Raw genomic sequence first — 26,514 nt, forward strand, 5'->3', positions numbered from 1 at the left:
ATCTTCATGAGTTTTTCAAATATTCCTGCAACATTATGAAATGACAACATTGCTTTGTTGTTGTTCTTCATAAATTCAGTTCTTCTTTATTTCAGTACTATCATTTATAATGAGTGTGAAGACTCCTCATCTTGCCCCTTTATAGCTCTGTCAGATCTTTGTTAAGATGTACCAACAGAAGCCCACATAATCACATAAATTGATCTTTGTTCCATTCAGTTTCCTGTTATTGAACAAGAGTGCCAGTCTTCTAAAGCCATGGCAGGTAAATTTATTCAGGACCCTTTGCTGAGCCTTCTAAATCCGACCTTTTTTCTCTTTAATATAGCCATTTTTCTGCCATTTTTCCTTCTGCCATTAAGGACATCTATGTCTGAAAAAGTCTTCTCTTGGGTCTCAGAAAAGGCAAGAATAGCGAGTTCACCAGGAGAAACTGAAAACATGCTAACATTGTTTTGGTACCAGCATTCATTTGTAACTGCCAAAATGATTTGTTTGAATGTTTGTTTTTTTGTTTGTTTGTTCTATGGCATCTCCCCATATAGTGCACAGTATTTGGAAAAAAAAGTATATAAATGATTGTGCCACTTTGTGCAATGTTTTTGTTTGTGTATAGTATAGTCTTTATTGTCATTGTACAAAATAAATACAATCAAATTGGTTAATTTTGAAAAATTGTGCTCCCCAACTGTTTTCCATAATTTTCCTAATCAAGTTGTTCTTGGTTTTCAATTTTTGTCTGATTACTTCAAGATGTTTTCCAAATATAATGGATCAATCCAGGAATATTCTGAAATATTTTGGGTGGCAATGACAAGAAACAGATTAAAGCTCAATGACTAATGTTCATGGATCCATAATGTATCTCCATCACGACATCAAAGATTATATTAATTGTACCCAATAATACAACATAAAAGGTATCACTATTGAAATATCAGGAATAACAATCATGGTGATGAGAAGATATTATTTAACTCAGCTTCTTCCTATTTGAAATTTTATCTAAATACATGGAGAAACCCAACACAATTAGACTGTTCACATTTGGACAATGAAACTTTACTTGACAAATTAGGGAATTTAGCAGAATTATTTTTCTTCGCAATGTTTTATGGTACTCTAAAATACATTTTTATCTTCAGGGCCCATTGTTTCCATTTCCAGACTTGGGCAGCAGACATTTGGATGACCACTTGATGGCAGCAAAACACCAGAGAATGGATTCAACTTTTCAGATGGGCAATTCCATATTCCACAATGAAAATCATGCTGGCCAATTTTTGCGGTCAGTGAAAGTTTCACACATAGCCTGGTCGCTTGATTCCCCTAGAGCATCGCTTTTCAACTCAGAACCTTAAGCTATGTGGACTTCACCTCCTGGAATTCTGGCCATTGAACTCCACATAGTCCACGTTGAAAGGTTGAGGTTGAGAAACACAGATTAGATACAGGTAGTCCTCAACTTACAATAGTTCATTTAGTGACCATTCAAAGTTACATTACTGAAAAAAGTGATTTATGACCATTTTTTCACACTTAGGACTAAGATCCTGTATTCAAAACTCAAACATTTGGCAGCTGACTCATATTTATGGCCTTTGCAGTGTCCTCGGATCATGTGATCACCTTTTATGAACTTCTGACAAGCAAAGTCAACAGACAAGCCAAATTTACTTAACAACTGCAGTGATTCACGTAACAATGGTAGCAAAAAAGGTCATAAAATGGTCACAAAACTCAACAAATGTCTCCCAGCCACATAAATTCTGTGCTCAATTGTGGACGTAAATTGAGGACCACCTCTACTGTACTTTAATCCTGATGGTCACTTAAACCATGAGAGTATTAAATTCAAATGCAGCTACCCAACGGAGAGGATGGGGCTTTGCGTACAATGGTAGAAAGCAGGTTGAGAATCAGGAAATAAATATTTTTTTCTCATTTCTTTAGCAACCGTGTAGCTTGTTTATGGGCTGAGAGGAAAGTGAGGATGGGGAAGAAGAGGAAGGGTCCAAAAAAGAAAAGAATGATATATTAGTTGCGTTAAATACAAAGAAAAATAGTGGGGAATGAGCCCCCAATCTAAATACCAACAATTGAGGCCGCAAACTAGCAGAAGCATTTTGGACTTGGCTTAATAAAGTTACTTGCTTTGATATGGATTTTGCATTGGACATATTCAGATAATTAAAAGCCATGAAATATTATTTCAATATATTATCACAGCAATGAGTTTACTCGATGTCGAGATAGAAAGATTCAACACTACCCGCTATGGAGCAAAAGTTTGTGAAGTTGATAGATTTTGCTGCCATGGATGAATCAACTTCTTTGATCAGACTGTTGAAAGAAATGTCCTTCTGGGTTTGGCTCCAAGTGGGGAAAAAGACACTGGAGACATGGAGGCTGCTTGGAAAGATGGACAGGACCACATGGCTTGAGTCCTGAACAGAAAAGGTGATTGTGTGCTTCAATGTTGGGTGAAGAAGAAGAGAACTAAGAAGGGGCTTGCAGGGTTTTTTATAATCTGTTTGGCCCCACCTATCTGTTTCCTGTTCCTGTATAAGAAATGTATTCTTATTGGCTGTCAGACTCCCATGGGGCCATGCAGGAGCAACTCTCTAGGCTGCGTTTTGAATCCAGGTTTGGTTGAGTTCTCAGATGCCATGTGGTGAGTGGGTAAAGGCTAATCATGCCTCAATCTCATTACCCTGGAGCCGAAGGGGAGAACTCTTTAATATGTAAAGGACCAAGCTTGGGCATCTTATGTGTGCTTGCTCGCATGCTTGCGCGATCCGGGAGGGTGGCGGAGCTTCCTGCTGCCTCCAGTACTGGTTCGCCCAATCTGGGACGAACTGGCAGAAACCCACCTCTGAGTAATAGGATGTAATTTGAAATGGAGAGGTTTAAAATCTATTTGCTCATGTAACTTCTGTGAAGAATTTTAGAAGCCATTTCTTTATATTGTTTTCTTTCTTTTCTATTTTTCTTTAACTTTTCCCCCTTTTCTTCCATCATTTTCTTTTTCTTCTATCTTTCCATATTTTCTTCCTTACCTTGTAGTAGTTTGTGCTTGTTTTTATCTTCTTGTTTAAACGTTTTAATAAAAATTATAAATAAGAAACGCTCAGATAATTATGGATCTCTGTATTTGTTGCTGATTTGTTTATTATTGCTACTGAAGGAAGTCATATGAAAAAGAAAGCACACTATATTTGAGGTTTAATGTATCACGACATAGCAAGAATCATCTGGTCCTTTGCAGTTCTTAAAAGTAGGTAAATACAACCTTAGATGAACAACAACACATGACATATTACACCATGTCATAATTTATTTTACAAAAAGAGAGACCGCCTGCTGCCAATTACCTCCAATAGACGATTAAGATCCCACAGATTAGGCCTCCTCCGAATTCCACCCACCGGCCAGGGTCGACTGGCGACTACCCGGAGGAGAGCCTTCTCTGTGGCTGCTCTGACCCTCTGGAATGAACTCTCAGTGGAGATTCGAACCCTCACCACCCTCCAGGCCTTCTGCAAAGCCCTTAAAACCTGGCTAATCCGACAGGCCTAGGGCTAAAGAGCTTCTGCCCCCCTCCTCGAATGGTATGGTTGTTGTGTGTTTTAAATTGTGTACTGTTAGTTTGTCTTTTTATCTCCTGTCTGTACCCCTTTCCCTGACTGAATTGTGAGCCGCCCTGAGTCCCCTTCGGGGAAAAGGGCGGCATATAAATGAAATAAATCCTAAATCCTAATCCTAAAAAAAAGAAAGGCAAAATGGAGAAGCCATGTATGGAAAATTAAGTATACCCTTACTGCTTTCATAGGAATGAAGACACTAAGTAGCAGCCAGACACTGCTAATCTAGTGCCCTTTATTAGTTGATCGTCAGCAAGTGTGACTACCTCTATCAAAGACAAAATTTAGGAGGTTGCTGGTTTCCAGCATTGAGGCATTGTATGTGTTAACAGAATGCCGATGGGTAAAGATCTATCAGCAATGCTCTTAGAGAAGCAATTATTGCTGCTCATCAATGTGGGAAGGCTTATAAGCAGAGGTGGGCTGCTGGTGGTTTGGACTGGTTCAGGAGAACCGGTAGTTCCGACCACCAGCTGGGCCTGCCCACCCGCCCCGGTGCTAGCCTGTCCTATTTATCCCCCTCTCTGGCTTTGTTCCCCACCCACGAAGGACAGATGATTGCTACTCCTCCACTGCTATACTCACTGTGGCTGCCTGAGAAGATTTGCTGTGTTTTTGTTTGTTTGTTTTATTTATTTATAGGCCGCCCTTTTCCCTGAGGGGACTCAGGGCGGCTTACAATCAAAAAGGAAGGGGAGTGTAGGACAATACGAAAAAAGAAATGTGCACAAAGTAAATTAGACAATAAAACTCAACATTCACTCAGCATTCGGGAGGGGCGAAATAAGATTATCCCCAGGCCTGACGGGTTAGCCAGTTCTTGAGGGCTGTGCGGAAGGCCTGGACGGTGGTGAGGGTACGAATCTCCACGGGGAGATTGTTCCATAGTGTCGGAGCCGCAACAGAGAAGGCTCTCCTCCGAGTAGTCGAATACGGAGGAGGCCAACTCTATGCGATCTGATGGGACGCAGGGAGGTAATTGGCAGAAGGCGGTCTCTCAAATAGCCAGATCCACTACCATGGAGCGCTTTATAGGTGGTGAGTAGGACCTTGAAGTGCACCCGGAGACCAACAGGTAGCCAGTGCAGCTCACGGAGGATCGGTGTTATGTGGGCGAACCGTGGTGCGCCCACGATCACTCGCGCGGCCGCATTCTGGACTAGCTGTAGTCTTCGGATGCTCTTCAAGGGCAGCCCCATGTAGAGCACATTACAGTATTCCAGCCTAGAGATCACAAGGGCTCGAGTGACTGTCGTGAGGGCCTCCCGATTCAGGTAGGGCCGCAACTGGCGCACCAGGCGAACCTGGGCAAATGCCCCCCTGGTCACAGCTGAGAGATGGTGGTCAAAAGTTAGCTGTGAATCCAGGAGGACTCCCAAGTTGCGGGCCCTTTCTGAGGGGTTTAAATTTTGTCCCCCCAGCCTGAGTGATGGTATGGTGGTCAAATTTTTGGGAGGGAAACACAACAGCCACTCGGTCTTGTCTGGGTTGAGTATCAGCTTGTTTGCTCTCATCCAGTCTTTAACGGCTTCCAGTCCCCGGTTCATCACGTCCACCGCTTCATTGAGTTGGCACGGGGCGGACAGATACAACTGTGTATCGTCCGCATATTGGTGATATTTTATCCCGTGCCTTCGGATGATCTCGCCCAGCGGTTTCATGTAAATGTTAAATAGTAGGGGGGATAGGACCGACCCCTGCGGCACCCCATAAGTTAGGGGCCTCAGGGACGATCTCTGCCCCCCCACTAACACCGACTGCGACCTGTCCGAGAGATAGGAGGAGAACCACTGCAAGACAGTGCCGCCCACCCCTATCTCCCGCAGTCGTCGCAGAAGGATACCATGGTCGATGGTATCGAAAGCCGCTGAGAGGTCCAGGAGAACTAGGATGGAAGCATGGCCTCCATCCCTAGCTCTCCAGAGATCATCAGTCAATGCGACCAAAGCGGTTTCTGTGCTGTAACCGGGTCTGAAGCCAGACTGGAAGGGGTCAAGATAGTTAGCTTCCTCCAAGGTACGCTGAAGCTGGAGAGCCACCACCTTCTCAACAACCTTCCCTACAAAGGGGAGGTTGGAGACTGGACGATAGTTATTAAGAACAGCTGGATCCAGAGACGGCTTCTTCAGGAGGGGTCTTACCACCGCTGTCTTAAGCGCGGTGGGAAAGTACCCCTCCCGAAGAGAAGCGGTAACAACCGCCTGGATCCAGCCTCGTGTCACCTCACTGCTGTTGGCAACCAGCCAGGAGGGACACGGGTCCAGTATGCAGGTGGAGGTACTCACAGCTCGCATAGCCTTGTCCACATCCCCAGAGGCAACTTCCTGAAACTCAACCCAGAGATGGTTTGCCAAGTTTTCTCCTTGTGTCTCGGCTGGATCTACTGGGGTGGAGTCCAGGTCCGCTCGAAACCGGGCAACTTTGTCCGCCAAGAACTGGACATACTCCTCAGCCTTACCCTGTAAGGAGTCCCCCGTCTCCCTCCTATTTAGGAGGGAGCGGGTTATCCTAAACAGGGCGGCTGGGCGGGACTCGGCGGACGCTACCAAGGAGGCAATGTATGTTCTTTTTGTTGTTCTTAAGGTCCGAATATACTCCTTGGTGCATGCTGTCAAAAGTGCCCGTTTCGACTCGGACCTATCGGACCTCCACGAGTGCTCTAGGCGTCTCCTCCGGCGCTTTACCTCCCGGAGCTCCTCAGTAAACCAAGGAGGCCTCCGGGGGCCGCTGACTCGGAGGGGCCGTAGCGGCGCAATCCGGTCTAGAGACTCCGAAGCTGCCGAGTGCCAGGCAGCGACGAGGGTCTCCGCCGAACTGTGGGCGAGGGTATCAGGAATAACCCCAAGCTCCGTCTGGAACCTAACAGGATCCATCAGTCGCTTGGGGCGGAACCAACTGGTCGGTTCCTCCTCCCTACGGTGGGGGTTTGGCCTCCGGAAGTCTAGCCTCAGTAGGTAGTGGTCTGACCACGACAGGGGTATGATCTCATTACCCCTCAGACCAAGATCGTAACTCCACTGCTCCGAGAGGAATACGAGGTCAAGCGTGTGACCCGCTGAGTGAGTTGGGCCTCGAATTACTTGAGTCAAGCCCATGGCTGTCATGGAAGCCATGAACTCCTGCGCTCCATCAGAGTGTTCACCGAGCGAAGGCAAGTTAAAGTCCCCCAGAACTATAAGTCTAGGGAACTCAACCGCTAGCTCGGCTACTGACTCGAGGAGCGAGGGGAGGGCTGCTGCAACGTAGTTGGGAGGCAGGTACGTAAGCAGCAAACCCACTTGACCCTTGAGGTCCAACTTCACTAGCAGGGACTCACACCCGACAAGCTCCGGAGCAGGGATCCTACGAGGTACTAAAGACTCCCGGACTACAATAGCCACACCGCCACCCCTTCCCTGGGCTCTCGGCTGGTGTAGCACCTGAAATCCGGCTGGGCACATCTCGACGAGGGGGACTCCTCCCTCAGGGCCCAGCCATGTTTCAGTAATACATGCCAGGTCTGCGCCCTCATCAGTTATCAAGTCCCGGATGAGGGGGGCCTTATGAACAACAGACCTGGCATTTAGCGACAGCAGCCTGAGACCAGGGTCCTGAACACCCGCGCCATCTGACCTTGGAGTGGGACTCCTAGGGCCGGAAGGAGGGATCTCTATGACACAGCGAGCCCTCCTTCCCCGATGATGGCCTGCCCTAAAGTCCCCGCCATATCTGCCTCTCCCTGTCATGACCGCAATGCTCCGACCCTCACCCGTGGTTGTGGTCCCCCCAACCACCCCCATGACCCCCGCATACCCCGGCAGGTCCTCCGAATCAGTCATACCCAAACTCTCACTCAAACAATCCTCACGAAATAATTAAAACACAAAGTTACAACAGTAATAGTAATAAAAGTGAGATCATTCATATCATGCCATGCAATCCCATGCACTCAACATACCTATTTAAAATAAAATTAGAAAGGTTGCGCAGGTTCGCAAAGTCCGTACTAGATGGTATACAGAGGGGGAGGATAACGTTTCCCCTCTCTAGTAAAGCTGAAAAAAAGTCCCAAATGTCTAAGAGAGTAATGTGAAACCGGGAGTCCTCCTACGCCCAGATGTTTAGAGGCCCAGCTGGAAAAGGGCCAAATGGCCAATGGGGGAGATAAACTGAGGCTCCCCACTGTCGATAACAGGCAGTAGAAAAAACTCTTCAAGTCCACCAAGGGAGAAATCCACCCAAACAGGGTTCTGAAGAAGATGATGATAAAGTTAATACAAGGGCTGAGTTGCAGAGAGGGGAGGAGGGAGGGAGGAGGGCGTCTGGAAGGGCTATGGGGGCACCTGAATTCAGGATGAAAAAGTCTAACAGCCATCTTAGTCTCGCAGATGAGCATTAAGTTTAAGCCTTCCAACTCTGACTTAAGTGATGTTATAGTGCTTAATGCTTAGTAAATGATGGTAAAGTGCTTGTTAAAGTGCCAATAAAGCCAGCATCTTCCTCTCTGTGCTCTCAATGTTCCCCTCTCAGCCCTTCAGCAAAGCAGTCTCTCAGTGAGGCACTGTGTGTTTGAAGCCGTGTGAAAGTGAGGAAGGCATCTGCGTGAGGAAAGTGCGCACTCACATTTCTAGCGAACTGGTTGTTAATGTATGTGCAGCCCACCTCTGCTTATAAGGCCATTTTGAAACAATTTAAAGTCCATTGTTCTACAGTGAGGAAGATTATTCACAAGTGGAAAACATTCAAGACAGTTATCAATCTTCCTAGGAGTCGATGTCCCAGCAAATTCATCCCAAGGTCAGATTGTGCAATTTTCAGAGAAATTGCAAAAAATCCAAGAATTACATCTCAAACTCTACAGGCCTCAATTAGCATGTTAAATTTTAAAGTTCACGACAGTTTTCTACAATTAGAAAAAGGCAGAACAATTATGGTCTGTTTGAAAGGGTTGCCAGAAGAAAGTCTCTTCTCTCTAAAAAGAACATGGTAGTGTGGCTTAGACTTGCAAAGTTCCATCTGAACAAATCACCAGACCCCTGGGCTATTTTCCTTTGGACAGATGGGACCAAAATGGAGATGTTTATCCATAATGCATAATGTTTGGTGAAAACCAAATACAGCATATCAGCAGAAACATATCATACCAACCATCAAGAACGGTGGTGCAACAGCTATTGCATCCGGTGTGTTGCAGAATTTCTCGTGCTTAAATGCTTTTTAGAGGAGCTGTCAATATTGAATTAGCAAAGCAATATGTGTAGGTTAGAGTCCTGATCTGTAAATATGTTTTATTTTCATTTTCATTTTCATTTCATACAGTCACATATATACTGTGCATAACCGGGGCCATATAACATTGAGCAATAAACACAGCCATCCTTGTCAACAATACTCCCCAAAATACAAACCCAATATACCACTTCAACCCTCCATACACCCTTTCTTTCACCCCCCTCCAACTTTCCTTTCTCCCCTACAACATTCCCCTCTACCCTACTTCCCCTCCCCCTCTATCACTCCTCTCTCCCAATACACTCCCTCCCTTCCATCTCACCCTCCCTCCAATCCTCTCTCCCACCCTCTCTACCCCTCTTTCTTCTTTCCTTCTGCTCCTCCCTTCAGTGTATTTCTACTATCTATCAATATATTCAGCTTCCTATTTTTACACTTGAATTAAAAAAGCAACAGTATACAAGTGCAATCATGTTACTTTAAAATCTAGCACATACTATATTTTCCCCCTCCCCCCTCCCCCCTAGGACCCCACCTCCCTTCCCCCCCGACTTCCCAGAGCCCGTACACAGTATAGCTTTTTATCAAACACAGTCTAAAGTATATTAAAACCAAGGAAATTAAAAAAGAAAAGAAAAAAGAAAGTCTCTACGTTGAACTCAGCTTCTTGCCGTTACACAAACTTTAAGCAGTTTACATTATTCCTAATCTTAGTTGTTTGATTACCTGCAGGATTTCCCCAGAGGTTATTTGTTGGTTCAACTTTTGCCTGTACTCTTCTCTAACCAGGGGTATTATCTCTTTATCTAAGTATCTGTCTATAACTAAACCCTTAATTTTATCCCCTTTCTACAATTCTGTAAAAATAATTCCCGGAATGCCTTTTAAATCTCCTCCTGTTAAAACACCTCCTTCCCTCTATAACACAATTTGGATACATTTCAAATTTTTCTTTTAATTTCCTCTTCCCATTCTTTTCGTTTTTGTCCTTGTTTATGTCTCTGTATTTTGTTTATATTGATCAGTACTCCTCTCATATACGCTTTACTTGCATCCCCTACAAATTCCATGAATGTACCCTTATTCGTATTCAGAACAAAGTATTCAGATAGCAATTTTTAACAATCATTAATATACTTTTCATATCTAAATAAACTCTCATTTGACCTCCAAGACCTTCTTGCCTGCACTACCCTTCCCAATTCCGTCTAAACTGGGTTATGGTCTGAAAGGACCCTCGCCGCAATCTTTCTTCTTCACCCTAGAAAATAAATCATTAGTGATTTGTATAAAATCAATCCTTGAAAGGGATTGATGTCCATCAGAAAAAAGGGTGAAGTCATATGCCTCTGCGTTTCTTTCTCGCCAAACATTTCTCAATTCGAAGTCGTCCATCAAGTCTTTTTCCCTTCTAGAATTAGGTCTAATGCGATATATCTTCCAAAGGGATCTGCTTCAATTAGTTCAGCCTTAATGTCTTTTCTTAAGTATACAACTATACCATTTTTCTTTTTTGTGGCAGAGATCACAAAATATTTACCAAGTTCGGGGTTGAACAAATATTTTGATCAGTTGATTTGATATGAATTTCTTGCAGGCAAATTATATCGTTCTTGAACTGTTTGAGATAGTGAAATATTTTCTTTCTCTTCTGTAAAAAGTTCAGACCACAACTCCTTGGTCAATGGCCGGTGGTTATTGAGGTTGTTGCAATGTACCTTGTTTTCCCATTCATCTGGTAGTCATACGGCTAGATCTTTGTTCCACCCCTTGCCCTTCCGGAAGGAGGAAATGGTGCTTTTTGTCTGGTAGCTGTGTGATTTGTGGTTATCTTGTCCTTCTCGTGGTCTTTCTCCAGATCCAGATGGTTCAGGGTGTCCCACCTTCAGGATCTTGTGATAGAAATCTCGAGCTTCCCATACAGAGTTGAGACTATATTTTTGCTTATCAAATGTAATTATAATACCAAATGGCACATCCCATCTATACTGTATCTGACGGTTTCTGAGTTCTTCCACTAGAAAAGCATAATCTCTCCTGGCTCTTAGCATTTGGGGTGGTATTTCTTTCAAGACAATCAAATCCTGTCCGCCAATTTGAAGCCTGGTATTATAAGACTCTTGTAGTATCATGTTTCTGAACTCTCTTGTAGCAAAGTATATAATTACATCTCAGGGAAGTTGCTTCTGTTTTGCCACCCAAGAGTTAGCGCGATAAATTTTTTCGATCTGCCAGTCAAAATTGGACCCCGGTCTTTCCACCAGACGGTTAAAAGCCTCTGAAAAAATCTGCTTCAAGTTCTCCTGTTTATCTTCACACAGCCCCCTGACTCTTAATGCAAGTTCCATCTGTGTGTACTGTATCATAACAATTTGTTTTTCAGCATTTTCAACTCTTTGTTGCACCACTTCAGTTTTGGAAGTCAAGTTAGTGTTGGCTTCTTCGAGAACCTCTAGCTTATCTTCCATTCCAGAAACATATTCTGTCAATACAGTTACAAGTCCCAGCATATCATCATTTGTTTTGGCAATCTTAGTATCAAGCTTATCATATAAGTCTGCTTTAAGTTTCTTTATCTCCTCTCTGAATTCTCTGAAAGCTTTTGAATTCTGCTCTCTAAATTCTCTAAAGGTTTCAAAAAAAGTTCTTTCGTTAGCAGATCTCCAGTAGGGGGCATAGAGGGTGGAAGCTGCGACTTTGTGCCAAGTGTGTGAAATGTACTCCTAAGAAGAGGTCTCCCCAAATTTAATTTTGATGCCATTATATCTTTTCTTCAAACAATTATTCAACAATTATTCAAACTCTACTGGCCCGCTGTGTAGCTTACGAGGAAGGAAAGTATTAAGTCCCCCCTTTATTTGTTCTTAGAGGTTTTTCAAAAGGTTTCAGAAAAGAGCATTGTAACAAAGCAGGTCTCAAAAGATTAGCATTGTAACGAAACAGTTCAGCATATTCTGTTTGGAATGTCTCTATATTAACAAGGAGTCTTTTAAAACTTTTAAACGTTGATAAGAAAAAGGTCTTGTAAGCTCTTCAGAGAAATGAAACTAATTAGTGAGAGATTGCTGGCTGGCTGTTCCTTTGATCTTTTTTATCACTATTGGATAGTTAGGAATGTGGCACAATCGCCATTTTAGGAGCTTATTTTTTAAGAAAAAAAAAACCCGTGCACGAAGGAAGCTCTTGTAAAAAGAAGCTAGGATTTTTTTTAAAAAAAAAAAGGCAGATAAGTTTCTCAGGTACGGACTCTGCTTGTATTAATCTCAAATAAATATATCAAAAGTTGTCCTAAGTGGGGGGATCCTTACTTTGCGCCATAATGAATACAGCCGGAGTTTCTGGTACGGAGATGTGATTCAGCCTTGGTCGCCCCCCCCTTCCATTCACAGCAAAAAAAAAAAAGCTGCAAACTTCAAAGAAAAGCTCTTACCAGCTGGATCTCTCTCTCACTCTTCTTTGCCTGAAGAATGAGGTATCTACCAGGTATTTAGGCAGATAACGCCACCAGAAACCTGGGGGCAGCTCGTTAAGCTGCCGCAATCAGCAAGGTCCCGCCCCGGAAGCCGTTAGAGTCCTGATCTGGACTTCAGATTTCCTCTTGTACTCTGTTGTTTGTTTAATGTGTATAAGAAGATTGCCTTTGTAAGTAAGAATTGGAAGAACTAAATATCTATAAGGAGATTATTTTTTGTCATATGATAAGAGTTTAATCTATCTCTTTATTGCCCAGAATTGGTTCTCAGGATTTTTGCAGCCATGAACAGGGATCTCTAATTATGGCGAAACCATTTTGTAATAAGAAAAGGATCAGCTATGTAATCTGTGGACATGGAAAAAGAATAGAATATATTTGTAATCAACCCTTTTATTCTGCAATTTCCTCTTAAACATTTAACAGGAAGCAATCAAGGACAACATTATTTTCTTCCTAGAATACTATGAAAGAGGCTTCCTTTCTTTAACTCAACTGTTTGGAAACCAGCTTTGCAGAGGAGCACATTAAACTCGGATGCTGACCATTCTCTCCCTTCAGTGTAGAGCAACATTAATATCGAGTAGTAGTGGGTTGCTAAAGGCCCTCTTCTATCTTCATCAAGAAGCATTTCCAGTATTAAGACACCACCACCTGTTTCAAAATAAATTTCAATATATATATTTAGAGATGAGAAAATGCTGCTATAGTACTTATTTCAGCAGCCAATGAACATTTCATAACATTTTGAAAATACCCAAATTGTACGTTATGAATCATTCTTTCAAATATGTTACATATATTCTTGCCAATAGACAATACAGGTCAATTTTTGTTGTTGGATAGTTTGTCAATTTGCAGATATTTTAAATACAGTATTATGCAAGGCTTCTCTCAATCTTTTGAAGACATTGACCATGTAAAGCTTTTTCTGTTCTACATTGTTGCCCCCAGGTTTTGCAAGGTCTACTTTTCCTTGTCTAAGCCATTGGCCAGTCTTGCTGAATATTTTTAATTTTAGTGTACCGTCCATGTAATAGTTTGTCTTGTCATTCCCCTTTTCTATTCCTTCCAGATGGTCCTCAAAATATGACCAAAATGAGCCCAAAATTTCTGTTGTTAAGCAAGACAGTTATTAAGTGAGTTTTCCATTTATTGCCAGAGTTGTTAAGTGAATCATGCCATCATTAAACAAATCTGGCTTTTCCATTGACTTTTCTTGTCATTTGCCAGCTGGGAAGGCTACAAATAGTGATAACACAACCTATTCAGTTATACTTATAGCTGTGATGTACACTTGTTGGTTTGCTTCTTGCAGTGAGCTGGTGCATATATTTGATATTGGCATCTTTAAATGTTTGTGCTAGCTGTTTCTTTGGAACACGTTTCAACACCGGCAACCTTATTCTGTTGTCTTTGTGTTGTTTTAGATGCCCAGTTATTTTTGTTTCAATTCTTCTACTTCTTTAGTTAGATAGCTTTGTTCTTTCTGGGGCAGAGAAGGTGCCTGGTTTCCAAATGAAAATAATTCTATAGCTGTTCTGTCTTCCTCTTACTGGCAACTCTCCCTGACTTGATTGACTCTATAGTCTGTGTTTCTTCTGCAGAGCTTCTTGATTTCTTTGCCCTGGGAAGATTTCCCCAGTTCTTCCAATTCCGTTTCTGTGAATACCTTATTTCATATTATAAATTGTCATTGATATACTAGTCTCTGTTCTGTTATTTCTGATTCTGGATGTTGTTCTTTTCAGAACTGGTGCATTAATTTAAAATATCATCATCTTGTTTGACTTGACCTGTAATAACATCATTATTTCTTTGTTTCCAATCACTGCATATTAGCAATAGGTAAACATTTTTCCTTCCAGTAGTTTTGCAGCTGCTGGTCCTAGTTACTCAGCCAACAGTCCTGAGTCCTATAGCCCAGTTTTCACCAGATGTTCAAGGACTCTTACACCTAGCATGGTCCTTGCTGACCTGACACACCACTGAACTGGTACAGGTTTCTGTAATTTACATCTCACCATATTTTTTAGGGGAGAGACATTCTTTGTCTGACTCCCCTGATGAAACCATCCAGCATGGTTGATCCTCTGGCATAGCCCTCAGTTTCATCATAGCATATAAACCCCACAACCACACCAAGGTAGGGGCGCACTGGGGTTATTATTATTATAATCTTCCACCATGAAGAAGTTATTACTTATCAATTTAGTCATTTTTGCAGCAAGTGTAGAATGATTGCAAACATATATCTAGGCAGTAAAGTCCAAGAACGGGTAAAGAGCCACAGGGACATAAAGAGAGTTCTTTTTCATTTGTAGCACAGCAAATAAAATAGAAATGAATCTGATTTGCACAATAAAAGCTTTTTGGATTGTATAGCAGAAATAGCTGGAAGGGTCACACTGGAACCAGAATTTTTCTGGTCCTGCAGCTAAATAAGTTATTTTAAGATGCAGTTGAATGCCCGGGAAAACTGGATGGTGAATTTGCAATGACACCAGATTTAGGGGAGTTCAAAACTTGAGCCAAGTATGAACTTTGGCAGTTCCTTAGCAGATTTAACTTTCTATGATTAAAGAACACCTACCAGGTTTGCAGGCCTGGTAAACTTTGGATAACAGCTGCAAACATCCCTCGTCCGACAAGACGTGCAGAGTCCTGGCCAAAATATAGAGGTCAGCTTCAGGAATGGGATCTTTAAAAAAATCACCTACAAAAAATGAGTAAAATCTCATAAAGCACCATGCTTTCCAGATTATTCTGACAGAATAATCTCCTCTCTTTAAAAGCCACAGAATCCTGTCTGCCTGTGAAAGCTTTTTGTGCTTAGCAAGACATGAGTTCAACCCACATGGAACATCACATCTTTTACCTGCATGGAAAGTGATCCTGGTCTCTTCCGAAGGCAAACAATGGTTCTTGGAGGCTTCCACTACTTCAGGGAGATCAAAAATGGTCACAGCACATTTTGGGTAGAGTGAAATCAATTCTTTAGCTAAACCACCAGTGTTTCCTTAAAGACAGCACAAAATGTAATTAAGTAACTGCAGAAGAAAATTTTGTACATGTCCCACTTTTTTGTCTGCTTCCACCTGCCTGTAATTGGAACCTAGAACTAAGGAGAAATTTCCTGACAGGGAATGATTAATCAATGGAACAACTTGCCTCCAGAAGTTGTTACTTCTCCAACGCTGAAGGTTTTTAAGAAGCGATTGAAGAAACATTTGTCTGAAATGGTGTAGGCTATACTGCTTGGACTAGAAGACCTCCAAGGTCGGTTTCAACTGTTATTCTGTTATGGTCCTCCATTCTATGAGAATTCCTCAGGATGGATGCACTAAATATGCCAAATATCCAAAAACACCACCATTCAGTGCAGATTGAACAGTGAAAAACTGAATGTAATTTCAAAGTGGACTAAATCCCACATCATCTTCAGTCATGGTCTCTTGCATTCCCCAAATGTTCTCAGGATCCTTTATTCATGAACTGCTACCGGTATGCTCTGATTTCAGTTTCTTTCCAACTACGTCAGCACTGGAAGAGGAGAAGACTGTTTTCTTTTCAAAAATGTTTCCCCTTTTCAAACAGCCTCTGCCAATTTCTCCACTGACTGTAATATTGTATCAGGTCAAAGTGACAGTTAATCATCTCTAAAACAGGACTATTCCTCAGAGTCTGCTATAGACATCCTAAAGTGGTTTTTGATCTCCTAAGGATTTCTCCTTTTCCAAATGCAGATGAAAAAATTTGTAAGAGAAGTTAAGAACCCATCCAGCCCATTGTCCCAACATGTGAAGAGGATGGCAAAGCGCTGGCTGAACTTACCACCCAGATCGCAAATGAGTGGGAACTGGGACAGGTCAAAGGCAGAAAGCACTTCTCTTCCTACCACAGGCCAGATTTCCTTCATGAAATTGGAGAAGGTTTGTAACTCTTCCTTTGATCTAGAATTAAAATAAACATCTCTAAATATAACTTTATGAAATGCTATTGTTGTAATTGTTTTTACATATCTATTTATGTTTGAATTAAAGGAGTTCTTTTTACAGCATCACTTAAATGATGTTGATCAGAATTTGGAAAAATCTGCATGTGATACATGGAACAGTCGTACAATTTTGGTTGACAATGTTATAATGTTCTGGAAATAAAGCAGATTCCCGTAGGTGCTCTAACTACAGACCTGTGCTTTGTATAAAAAAAAGAAACACTTTGTCAATTAGTTGTGCCCCAACAATATTCCAGTGCCCTAAAAGAGAAGTTGAATATGGTGATGAGTCAGGATCATATGATGGTGAAGATTAATCATATTGGTTAGTTTCCCACAAAATAATTACTCTAATGACCATTCTCTAAAATAAAAGTGTTACCTGTACATGACCTCATACGTCTTGTTTGAGGGAGTGCCATATATTGATGGTATCTGATTTTTTCCTGTCCTAAAAGAATTTTTAAAATGTTAGAAAGAAACAAGACAATCCTCCTGGCATTTTCTTCTGCATAGAAGTAGATCCTGAATGTCTTACAGGATTTTCAAAGATCAGATTTTATGATAAAGGTTTCCTTATTAAGCCAGTACTCCTTTACTCTCTCAAGTATGGTGCAAAACAATCTTATGCATCTCTACCAGGAAATAAATAACACCAGGCTGGTAGTTTAGATTGCTTAGTTGAAATAGTTTAGGTAGCTTAGTTGAAGAAAGTTGATGAGGGTAATGAACCCAACTCACTTCTTTTTTTTATTAATTTTTTTAAATTTTTTGTTACATAAACAACATATGCCCACACCAGTGGGAAAAGAAAAAATCAAAACACAAAAAAGACAAAAAACAGAAAACAAGGCAGGGAAAAAAGAAATAAAAAAAAAAGAAAAAAACAAAAGAAAAAAAGAAAAAACACAAGTATATATTATAAAAAAGTATATCAGCTGATGTTTTTGTGCATCTCTTCCATTAATTCATATTAATTCAAATATCTTAACTCAAATGTTTACCATATTGACATTATCATACCTCCACTTTTAGTTGACTACAGTTGTTTAAATATCCTTCATTCTTAACTATGCCAAAAATTTAATCCATAACCACATGCTAGCATTTCATTTACTTGTTTATAAAATCCTCCATTAACATCAAATCCTCATATCCTGTTTTAGCTAAACATCCATAATATTTAATACCAAAAATTCCATCCTCCATGTATATAGTTTACTATCATTCTCCTTTATGTAATTATATTGTATATCATAGCATTTTCCCCATATTAGTTAAGATTTAACTGTATATAGTTTTATTTTATTTTTTAATAGTGATAATTATTGTGATTAATAACCTTTATATATGGTCCAAAAATATTTCTAACCTTCCCTTCTCATATCCAATTATTATTTATCATATAAACTCCACATTATGTACATTACTATCATTATCAATTATTATTCAACTATGTCTATTACAAATAAAATTAATTAGTTTTAGCTAATTTTGAATTGTATTCTTCCATCTATCAGCCTGTGTCTCTCCAATAAGAAAACCTCCTTAATCCTGTTGCCATTCGTGGATCAAGTTCTCCAAACGTCTTTATGAGCAAGTCCAAACAAGAAGATCTTTGCTTAAGGTGCCTCTCATATAATATTGCCGTCCTCCGTTTATTCCCCTTTTCAGCTTGTCTTTAATTCTCAGTGGTGGTATCAAAAGTTTTGCAAATGATATTTCATAAAGTATAAATTCTTTAATGCTTCTCATTCCTCCTACGCTCTGTCTTTCGAAGTAAATCTTCTGTGTGGCTGCCCCCCCCCCTTCAAACATTCCATCTTTTTCTCCCTCAGAGGTAAACCAGATGCCCGGAATGTCAGCAAATTGAAAATCTTCATCTCTGACATCCTTCGTTTGTATTTCAGGAACATTCAAACATTCAACATTCTCATTTTTTCTTCATATTTTGTTGTTAGAAACAGCAAATAAACCAGCTTCCTCTCAAATCTATCGTATGTATCAGATAACTTTTGTAGTGTGGAAAAAATCATTTGAAATGAATCATTTGAAACTTGAACAGATGCCATCTTTGTATGCAGTTAGTATTTTCCCTTTAGAAACTTTAAGGTATTTGCAAGTAAAAACAAGCTGGGAGCTGTACAATCTTATCTGATCTTAGACCAACCCAGCCAAGCAATAAAAGTGTCAAGTTGTAGGGAGCCAAATTATAGTAAATTGGTTTACAGCCCACTGACAGAGAGTCAGAGGAGATGTTGGAGTAATCTTTCCTTTGTCCATGTAAGTAGCATTTAAAACATTTAAAAAATAGGGTAACCACCGTCCATAAACCAATAAAGAGATCGAAATCGCCACTAAATTATTCTGTTCTTTGGTTTCAATTAGCTTAAATTTTCATGCGGACCGTCTCTCTCTGAGTAATAAAATCACCTTATCAGCTGGAAACACTCTCGCCATTCTTAGGGGCAACCTGCAGTTTCGGTTAGCTTACGGCTAATCCAGAAGTCACTGGCAAAAGAGGTTAAATTCCAACCCCCCAGGGACTTTGCGAACGTCTCTGGGGTCACTGGATCTCCTCCTACCTTTCACTATCTCTCTGGGACAGCTTGGGTCCGAAATGGACCGTCCAATTTCCTTCGGAATAGGGGAATTTCAGGAATTTCAGGAATAGCCTGAAATTCCATCTTCTCACTGCTAAGCCCCGCCTTCTCTCCCAACTCACTTCTATATTGCTGCCTTTTTAACCAGGTACAAATTCTTTGTTGTCTCTATTTTTTTAAAAGTGATAATTTAATAATTTGGGTTTAAAGGAAGATTCAGAGGCAATCTCAATTCAGCAGGTTTATGAATTCATTGTTGATGAATTTGTAGATTAAAAGAAAAACCTGAAATCTTTTTGTTTTAAGATTTATATCGGATAGAGTGGCTAAACAATTAATCAGTCACTAGTTTGTGTCTGATCCTTCACAACCCCATGAAGCATACTGGTCCCCCTATTCTCCACTGTTTCTCTGAGTTTGCCCAAACTCATATTCATTAAGCTGCTGACACTATCTAACTATTCTCATCCATCATCCCCTTCTATTTTTGCCTTCAGTCTTTCCAGCATTTCTGTCTTTTCCAGTGAGGCCCCTCTTTTCCTTTGGTGGCCAGAGTATTTGAGCTTTAGCTTCAGTATCTGATCTTCCAAAGAATAGTCAGAGTTGATTATCTTTAAGATTGACTGAGTTGATCTCCTTGCAGTCCTTGAAGGCAAATAGAGTGTTCCTAAATCAAGTGGTTTCTAAAACCTTAGAGCAGTGGTCCCCAACCCCCGGTCCGCGGACCGGTGCTGGGCCGTGGAGTACCTGGCACCGGGCCGCGCAACGGCCGGGGGCCATGATCGCTGCAGCGGCCGGGGGACATGATCACTGCAGCGGCCGGGGGACATGATCGCTGCAGCGGCCGGGGGACATGATCGCTGCAGCGCAAAAGCTCCTGGGCCGTGCGCAAAAGCTCCTGGGCCGTGTGCAAAGGCTCCTGGGCTGTGCGCAAAAGCTTCTGGGCCGTGCGCAAAGGCTCCTGGGCCGTGCGCAAAGGCTCCAGGGAAGAGAGCGGGCCACGGTAAAATTATCAAAGGCTGACTGGTCCGCGGCGATAAAAAGGTTGGGGACCACTGCCTTAGAGAATTCCAATTTAATAAGGATTAATAAATAATTTCCTTACTAAAAACTAATAATGTCTTTAATTGTACCATTAAAGGATAATAACTTCTTAAGTCAGTTCAGGATATGGTGACTATATGAAGATGGTCATAGTTTTATTGGCAACAGGAAACACATTTTTATATAGAAATAAGAAACCAATTGTTATTGAACAACAATTTTCTTCTGATATTGTTTTCTTTTTTTCTCACTGTTTGGGTACCTGTTCTCCATAGATCTGAGATTTGTGAGTCTCCAACCCAAGGAATAATCAGATACAGCTCAACATAATTTTTATTAGAGCATTCATGATCAACCTTATTCTGTTAATGCTGCTATTGAATATTTTAATACTAATTAACTGAGATCTGATTAAAGCTGTGAGGAAATAATAACAGATGTCCCTATGTAGGACTTTACAACAATAGTGTATATCTCATGTTTTGAAATGGGAGGAGAGAGACTCTAAAACAACCCAGAAAGGCAGAACATGGTCCTTGATTTTTTTTAAAAGATGGAAAATATGAAATAATTGATCTGAACGGGAAATTTCAGTGATAATAATCCAGTGTCATTGCAATTAAGGAAATATGTCTGTTAATGTTATATTCAACATCCAGAATGTGAAATTTCCTTAATTTCTTGTGGACAAGGATCTAATAATTCTGGTATTAGGATGATTTTTCATGCTCTAACTTTATTTATTCTGGTTTACTAGCCCCCTGCTGGATTTGTTTACCTTACAGCATCAGACAAATATTGCATTGATGGATACAGAACTTCAGATTGGAATGTTATGGATTGATACTGAGACTTTGGGCTTGATTTGACCAGGTAGAGATTGGTAAAGTCTGTGTTTCCATAAAGATCTAAAAAAAAAATACTGGTATCATTGCATGTAAACTTTCAATTCACTATAGTGTCTTAGTCTACTTCTTTAAAAACAGATTATGCTGTATTTATCTCAAGCATATCAAAATAATATGAGAGCCAGTTTGATGTAGTGGTTAAGGTACGATGCTAAATTTCTTGGAGACTATAAGTCCTGTGTCACATTAGACACAAAGCCAGCTCTTTGCGCTGGTCATTTTCTCTCAACTCTAGGAAGGAGGCAATGGTAAACCTCTTCTGAAAAACCTTGCCACACAACCTGCAAGGACCTGTCATTTGGCCAAGTGCAATGGCTGTTTTTCCCCCTCCACATTTCATCTGATTTAGAATTTGGATATAATTACATTTTGAAAATTGGTTCAGTCCCATAGTACAGTAATGGTCATGGTTTGGAAGCAACGTTGGTTTTGTTTTGAAATAACCAAAGACACCAACTCAACATGCTAATGTTTTACTCTTCTGGTTTATATGACTTTCCAAGAATGGATATAAAACAGTGGTAAGACCAAAAAGGTGCTGTGAAGCAGACTGGACCAAATCTCAAGGAAAGTGATAAAGTGATCAACACATAAAAATACAGACACAAATCCAGTTACTACATACCATACAGTGGGACCTCGGGTGCCGACTGTAATCCGTTCCAGACTTCGGTCAGCACCCAATTTGGTCATGACCAGAAGAAAGACAGACTGCGCAGGCGCACACATTAAAGAAAACGGCACAGAAGGAGAAATTGCTGCAGCTATGTTTATTCGGCACCCGAGGATGTGTTTGTGACCTGAGTGAAGTGGATTTAGTGAATTTAGCGGATTTTTTAGTCGACACTCGCATTGTTCATGGTCTGAGCCATTTAGGACCCAAAGGTCTCACTGTACCAGCTTTCTGGCATGTGATTTCTGGAATCCCCCCTTCTGCAAACTCTTGGATCTGTCAAGCTCAACAGGTGCAGTCATGTATTGCCTATTATTATGGAATAATTGATGGCCATTCCATTTGCGCCCTCCTTTTCACAAGATTACCTTTGCCATCTTTGCACTCCAGTGTCAGGAGCTTTAACCCCACACAGGCCTCCAGCAGCCTCTGCATCCCGATGGGGCTGGTGCTCAAGCGTTCCGCAATAGTTGTGGAAGACAGCTGTTCCCTCGACTCTCTCAGCAGATCAAAGACACCCAGCTCACAGGCAGTTGAAATGATCTAGGAGGAAACAGCAAGAAAAAAAGCCATGGCTTTCCTCTCAGTTCACATCCAACAATCCCAGAATCTATTTGTGTGGTTTACTGAAGAACGAATCAAGCAGGGCTACACATGTAATTAAACCAATACAAGAATAAATGTTGAAGCTGCCTTCTACTATAATAAACACTGTTGAGACCCCACATTTAGAATTCAAAATTTCCTGAAATAAATTCAACCCAAATTTAGCAAATAAATTTCTAAACTCAGGGATTAGATATAGGACAGATATAGACTTTGTTGCAATATTAGAGTCAAAAACATGAAGAAGGATGTACAATCATTAAATTCTTTAGCAAATTACAACATAAACTTTGGTGATTCTATTGTTTTCACAACTATTAAGAAGTATTATTCACCTTATTGTCACAATAGTTTGCAGAGTTAAAATTGTTTAATGCTTTATGAATACTAATTAAATTAATACAATAATAAATGTTGAACCTCCTATCTATTATAGTAAACATTGCTGAAACCCCACATCTAGTTTTTGTTGCAAGATTAGAGTTAAAACATGCAGGAAAATACACAGTCACTAGATTATTTAGTAAATTGGTGGAAGATTATTCGTGGAGATCAATGTTAGTTCATAGGATGTGGAAATTCTGTAACAAACATGAAGCTTTAATCATCTGGTAATAAAAAACGATGTTATGAAAACCTACTAAGGAATTTACCTTATTACACCTATCATGGCGTAATCAAATTTTATAAACTTATTTTTAGTTTCTTATTGGCAAAAGAAGAGTATATTTGAGCCAGGAAACTAACCTACAGATATCCAATGAAGCTTGTCTGCTCAGAAGACACAAGAAAAAATCTTGCAGCCATTTAATAGCTGACTCTTTGATTACAACATAAACTTTGGTGATTCTATTGTTTTTAAACGATTAAGAAGCTGAGAAATGGAAGGTCTTTTGTATTTTCAAAGTTAAGTGTTCATATTTGGAAATACTAACCCATCTTACCTTAAAAGTTATAAATGAATGCTGGTAGCTAAACAATGTTTGAATGTTTTCAATTTCTTCTAGTGAACTCATTGTTCTTGGCTTCTTTCGTTGACCAAAAGGACCTTCCTTCAGCCAAAATATTTGGTATTCCTGAAATTGGCAAAATATAGGTGTCCATAAGATGTCCCAGGATAAAGTATGGAAAGCATTAATAAAGAGAGAGCAATGGCACACTTAGAAGGTTTTCAAGAGTCCTTCAGCAAAGGCTCCTGAATAAATTGAGCTGCCCTGGTATTAGAGGACAGGTGCTCTCATGAAGAGACCTGAAAACCAGGAAGCTTATATGCAGGTCTGGTTGTCACACCTTAAGAAAACCATGACATAGCTCTAAAAAGTATAAATTTGGAGGATGGAGTTGCCTTTCTAAGATGTAAATGTTCAATCTGAATGGCAAGCAGTAAAAACAATCCAGAGAGAATATGAGGCCATCCCCACAAACAAAGCAAACACAGTGAAAGAAAGGGAAATCCAGAAAGGGATTTGTTCATTTCCAGCCAAGCATCTTAAGCATTTCTTTATATATGTTCAAGTTAATAGCAATAATAGCAATAGCAGTAGACTTATATACCGCTTCATAGGCCTTTCAGGCCTCTCTAAGCGGTTTACAGAGAGTCAGCATATTGCCCCCAACAATCTGGGTCCTCATTTTACCCACCTCGGAAGGATGGAAGGCTGAGTCAACCCTGAGCCGGTGAGATTTGAACCGCTGACCTGCTGATCTAGCAGTAGCCTGCAGTGCTGCATTTAACCACTGCGCCACCTTGGCTCTTAAGTTAAACTACTGCTTCTCATCTTTAATGCCCTTTATCCATTAACTCCATGTCTGCCAGAACTTATTTCTCTTGGGAACCCTAGAGGTAGGGCTCCTCCCCCCCACACACCAAATTCTCCCTTCAGAGTATCTGTTCCTTGGTTCTCCATACCTGACTTGGAAAAAGTAGTGTCAAAACTGTTCAGATAATTTTCCTTTAAACTATTTGAGAAAATGGAAAATAATGAGAAAAGGAAGAAAGAAAAGAACTGGCCTTTTGTTTCAGGAAAATATGTAGGAGTGAGGGTTAATTATATGTGTACAGCAACACATTTTAGAATATGGAAATATATAGTGTCTGAAGTTTCATATTAAAATATATATTTACTGTATATCTTTGTACTGTTTTCATCTTCCCTTAAAAAACATTAACAGAAACAAGAATAGACTGAGAATCAGTGAATTCACTAGATAATTGGTGAAACTAAGTTAATCAAATAAAAATAGCAAATAAGGAAATATCTTTTAATCAAACTTCCTCAAACTCCCCAAATAAGTTACTTAGACCTAGGCACTTCCACCCCAAGACAAGCTCCCCTATCAAAGTAGGTTGCTGTATCTCATTTGTTGGCCGCTGTCCTCAAAGCAAATCTTTGCTTTTTGGGAATGAATATTTAACCTTTCCTCACAGATGTCTGGATTTCATTTTTATTTACTCTTATATAATCCTGGCTTGACCTGGAACCCCAAATTATTCTTCTGACAATAGTAAAAAATACATCTCTTTAAGAAAGATATGCAAAGGAAATTTCAAAGAATTAGAAAATGCTAATGTTTAGAGAGTTAACATGGAAAGATGGGGGTTTGGGTTGAGAACGTAATGAAACTAAGCACCTAGTTTCAGAACAAATGTTTAAAAATAGAAAGTTAAGCTTGAAAAAAAGGATTTAAAAGATGTGGAACCCAAGACTTAATCTATTCAAATAAACTTAAAATGCTATTATTGCAATAATTATTTAATGCATACACTACAGAAAATTTGAAAAGATTCACTACTGGGCATTTTAAGAAGACTTATTTTTCAAATTAAATATTAATTTAGCTACAGGATGGGCAAATTCTAGATCTCAAGTTAGATAAAGAGAATATTTGCTATCTGCTTTTTTTACTCTTCTTTTTCTTTACTTTTACACAGTCTAATTTTCTTAATAATATAGATTTCTCTAAAGACGTTGGCAAGGCTGGTGTAATTCCATATAAAGGAGAAGACATAAAAAACTGGATAGAAAAATCTGAGATTAGTAGCCTCTTACAGATACTACAGTCCATGCTTCACAAACAGAAAGTGCTGAGTTTAATGGCTGAAGTCTTACCTACACAAAAGCTGAGCAGATTCCGAGTCAGGTTTTCAGGATCAGCCTCAGTTTTAGGCAAGAGAAGTAAGAGAAAGGGTGTATATCAGCACAGCACAGGTGTGTTCACAGGAGTTGCTTAATCAACCCGACAAGCCAGTTCTTCCATCTGCATTTTCTCCTTTATCAATGATATTGAATCTCATCTTCCTTCTGATAGTGCTGTATTATCAGGAGCTGTATTTGGGCTGGTCTTTTTAAAGCTTGGTTCACGTCCCTTTACTCTGTGAGGAAAATATTGTTTCTTTATTACTCTCATTTCCCACTTGCTGCCTGTTCCCTTTCAGTGGAGTGGCCTACCACCCACCAGATGTTTCTAGAAATGGGTTGATGTTAGCTTCCTGGCTGTGACTCCTGGAATGGGGAAGACTTTCGCTACTTACATTTGTCCTTGAAGCCATCTCTATTACTACTCTTGTTAGATCCGGTAAAGGAGGCACAAACGGCTTCAGTAAACAACAGCTGTTTATTGCAAATCAAGTAAACATCCGGCCGGGAAGAGTCGGGCAGCAACCCCTTTTAAAGGGATCTGCCAGACCTCTTGACCAATGAGATTCAATGAGAAGGTGGGAACAGAGGACATTGGTGGAAACCTCTTTCAGTCTGTCAGCGGAGGGGAATATCTTGGTGTTTCCTTCGGACAAGTCGGACGGACCTGTTGCTCCTGCAGACCTGTCTGGTGGAACCTCCTGTACATGGGCGGCTGGAGATTCCGGCGTTGACTCGCTCGGAGATCACTGTTGACCTGCATCAAAGTCAGATAAGTCTTCCAATATTCTCGGGCTTTCCTTGGGTTTGGAGGGACTGTTATTTTTCGTGTTGCTTCTTTCGGTTTTTGCAGGAGTAATATTTGTTTGTCTAAGCGCTGAGTTAGACAAACGACTATGGAGTTGGTCTATATACCTTCTCCAATTTCTACTGTCCTTGAGTTTTACTGTGTACGACTGAGAACCAGTAAATCCAATTATAGTTGCAGGAATCTATAACGTTCCCCCGGTGTAGTTGTGTGCATATACCGAGTCTCCTATGGTGAAAGACCTGACTTTGCTCATGGAGTCAGGGGGTGTTGAGGTGGAATAATTTGGGTGTAGCCGATCTAAGTGAGACCTTAGACAGCGGCCCATGAGGAGTTCAGCGAGGCTTCTTCCAGTGGTAGCACTGGTTGTGATGTGTTGTATGAGTAAGTAGTGATCAATTCGTGTTTGCC

The 26,514-nt window shown here is 40.5% G+C and overlaps 1 protein-coding gene across 1 annotated transcript; it reads right to left on the reverse strand.

Annotated features, from left to right (window-relative positions):
* Positions 1 to 12,723: 12,723 nt before the first annotated feature.
* On the reverse strand, positions 12,724 to 23,174 carry LOC148043284 (acetylserotonin O-methyltransferase-like). Its single transcript, XM_087726154.1, has 8 exons — positions 23,103 to 23,174; positions 21,921 to 22,095; positions 20,750 to 20,879; positions 16,707 to 16,775; positions 16,162 to 16,280; positions 15,206 to 15,346; positions 14,921 to 15,043; positions 12,724 to 12,981 (listed from the first exon to the last, which is right to left on the reverse strand). The coding sequence occupies exons 1-8, from the start codon at positions 23,172 to 23,174 to the stop codon at positions 12,773 to 12,775; spliced, it is 1,038 nt and encodes a 345-aa protein (XP_087582280.1). The 3' UTR covers positions 12,724 to 12,772.
* Positions 23,175 to 26,514: the final 3,340 nt, after the last annotated feature.

This window comes from Thamnophis sirtalis, unplaced genomic scaffold (genome assembly GCF_051295495.1).
Source record: "Thamnophis sirtalis isolate CommonGarterSnake01/CBP01778 unplaced genomic scaffold, rThaSir2_p1.2 scaffold_12, whole genome shotgun sequence".
Taxonomy (NCBI): Eukaryota; Metazoa; Chordata; class Lepidosauria; order Squamata; family Natricidae; genus Thamnophis; species Thamnophis sirtalis.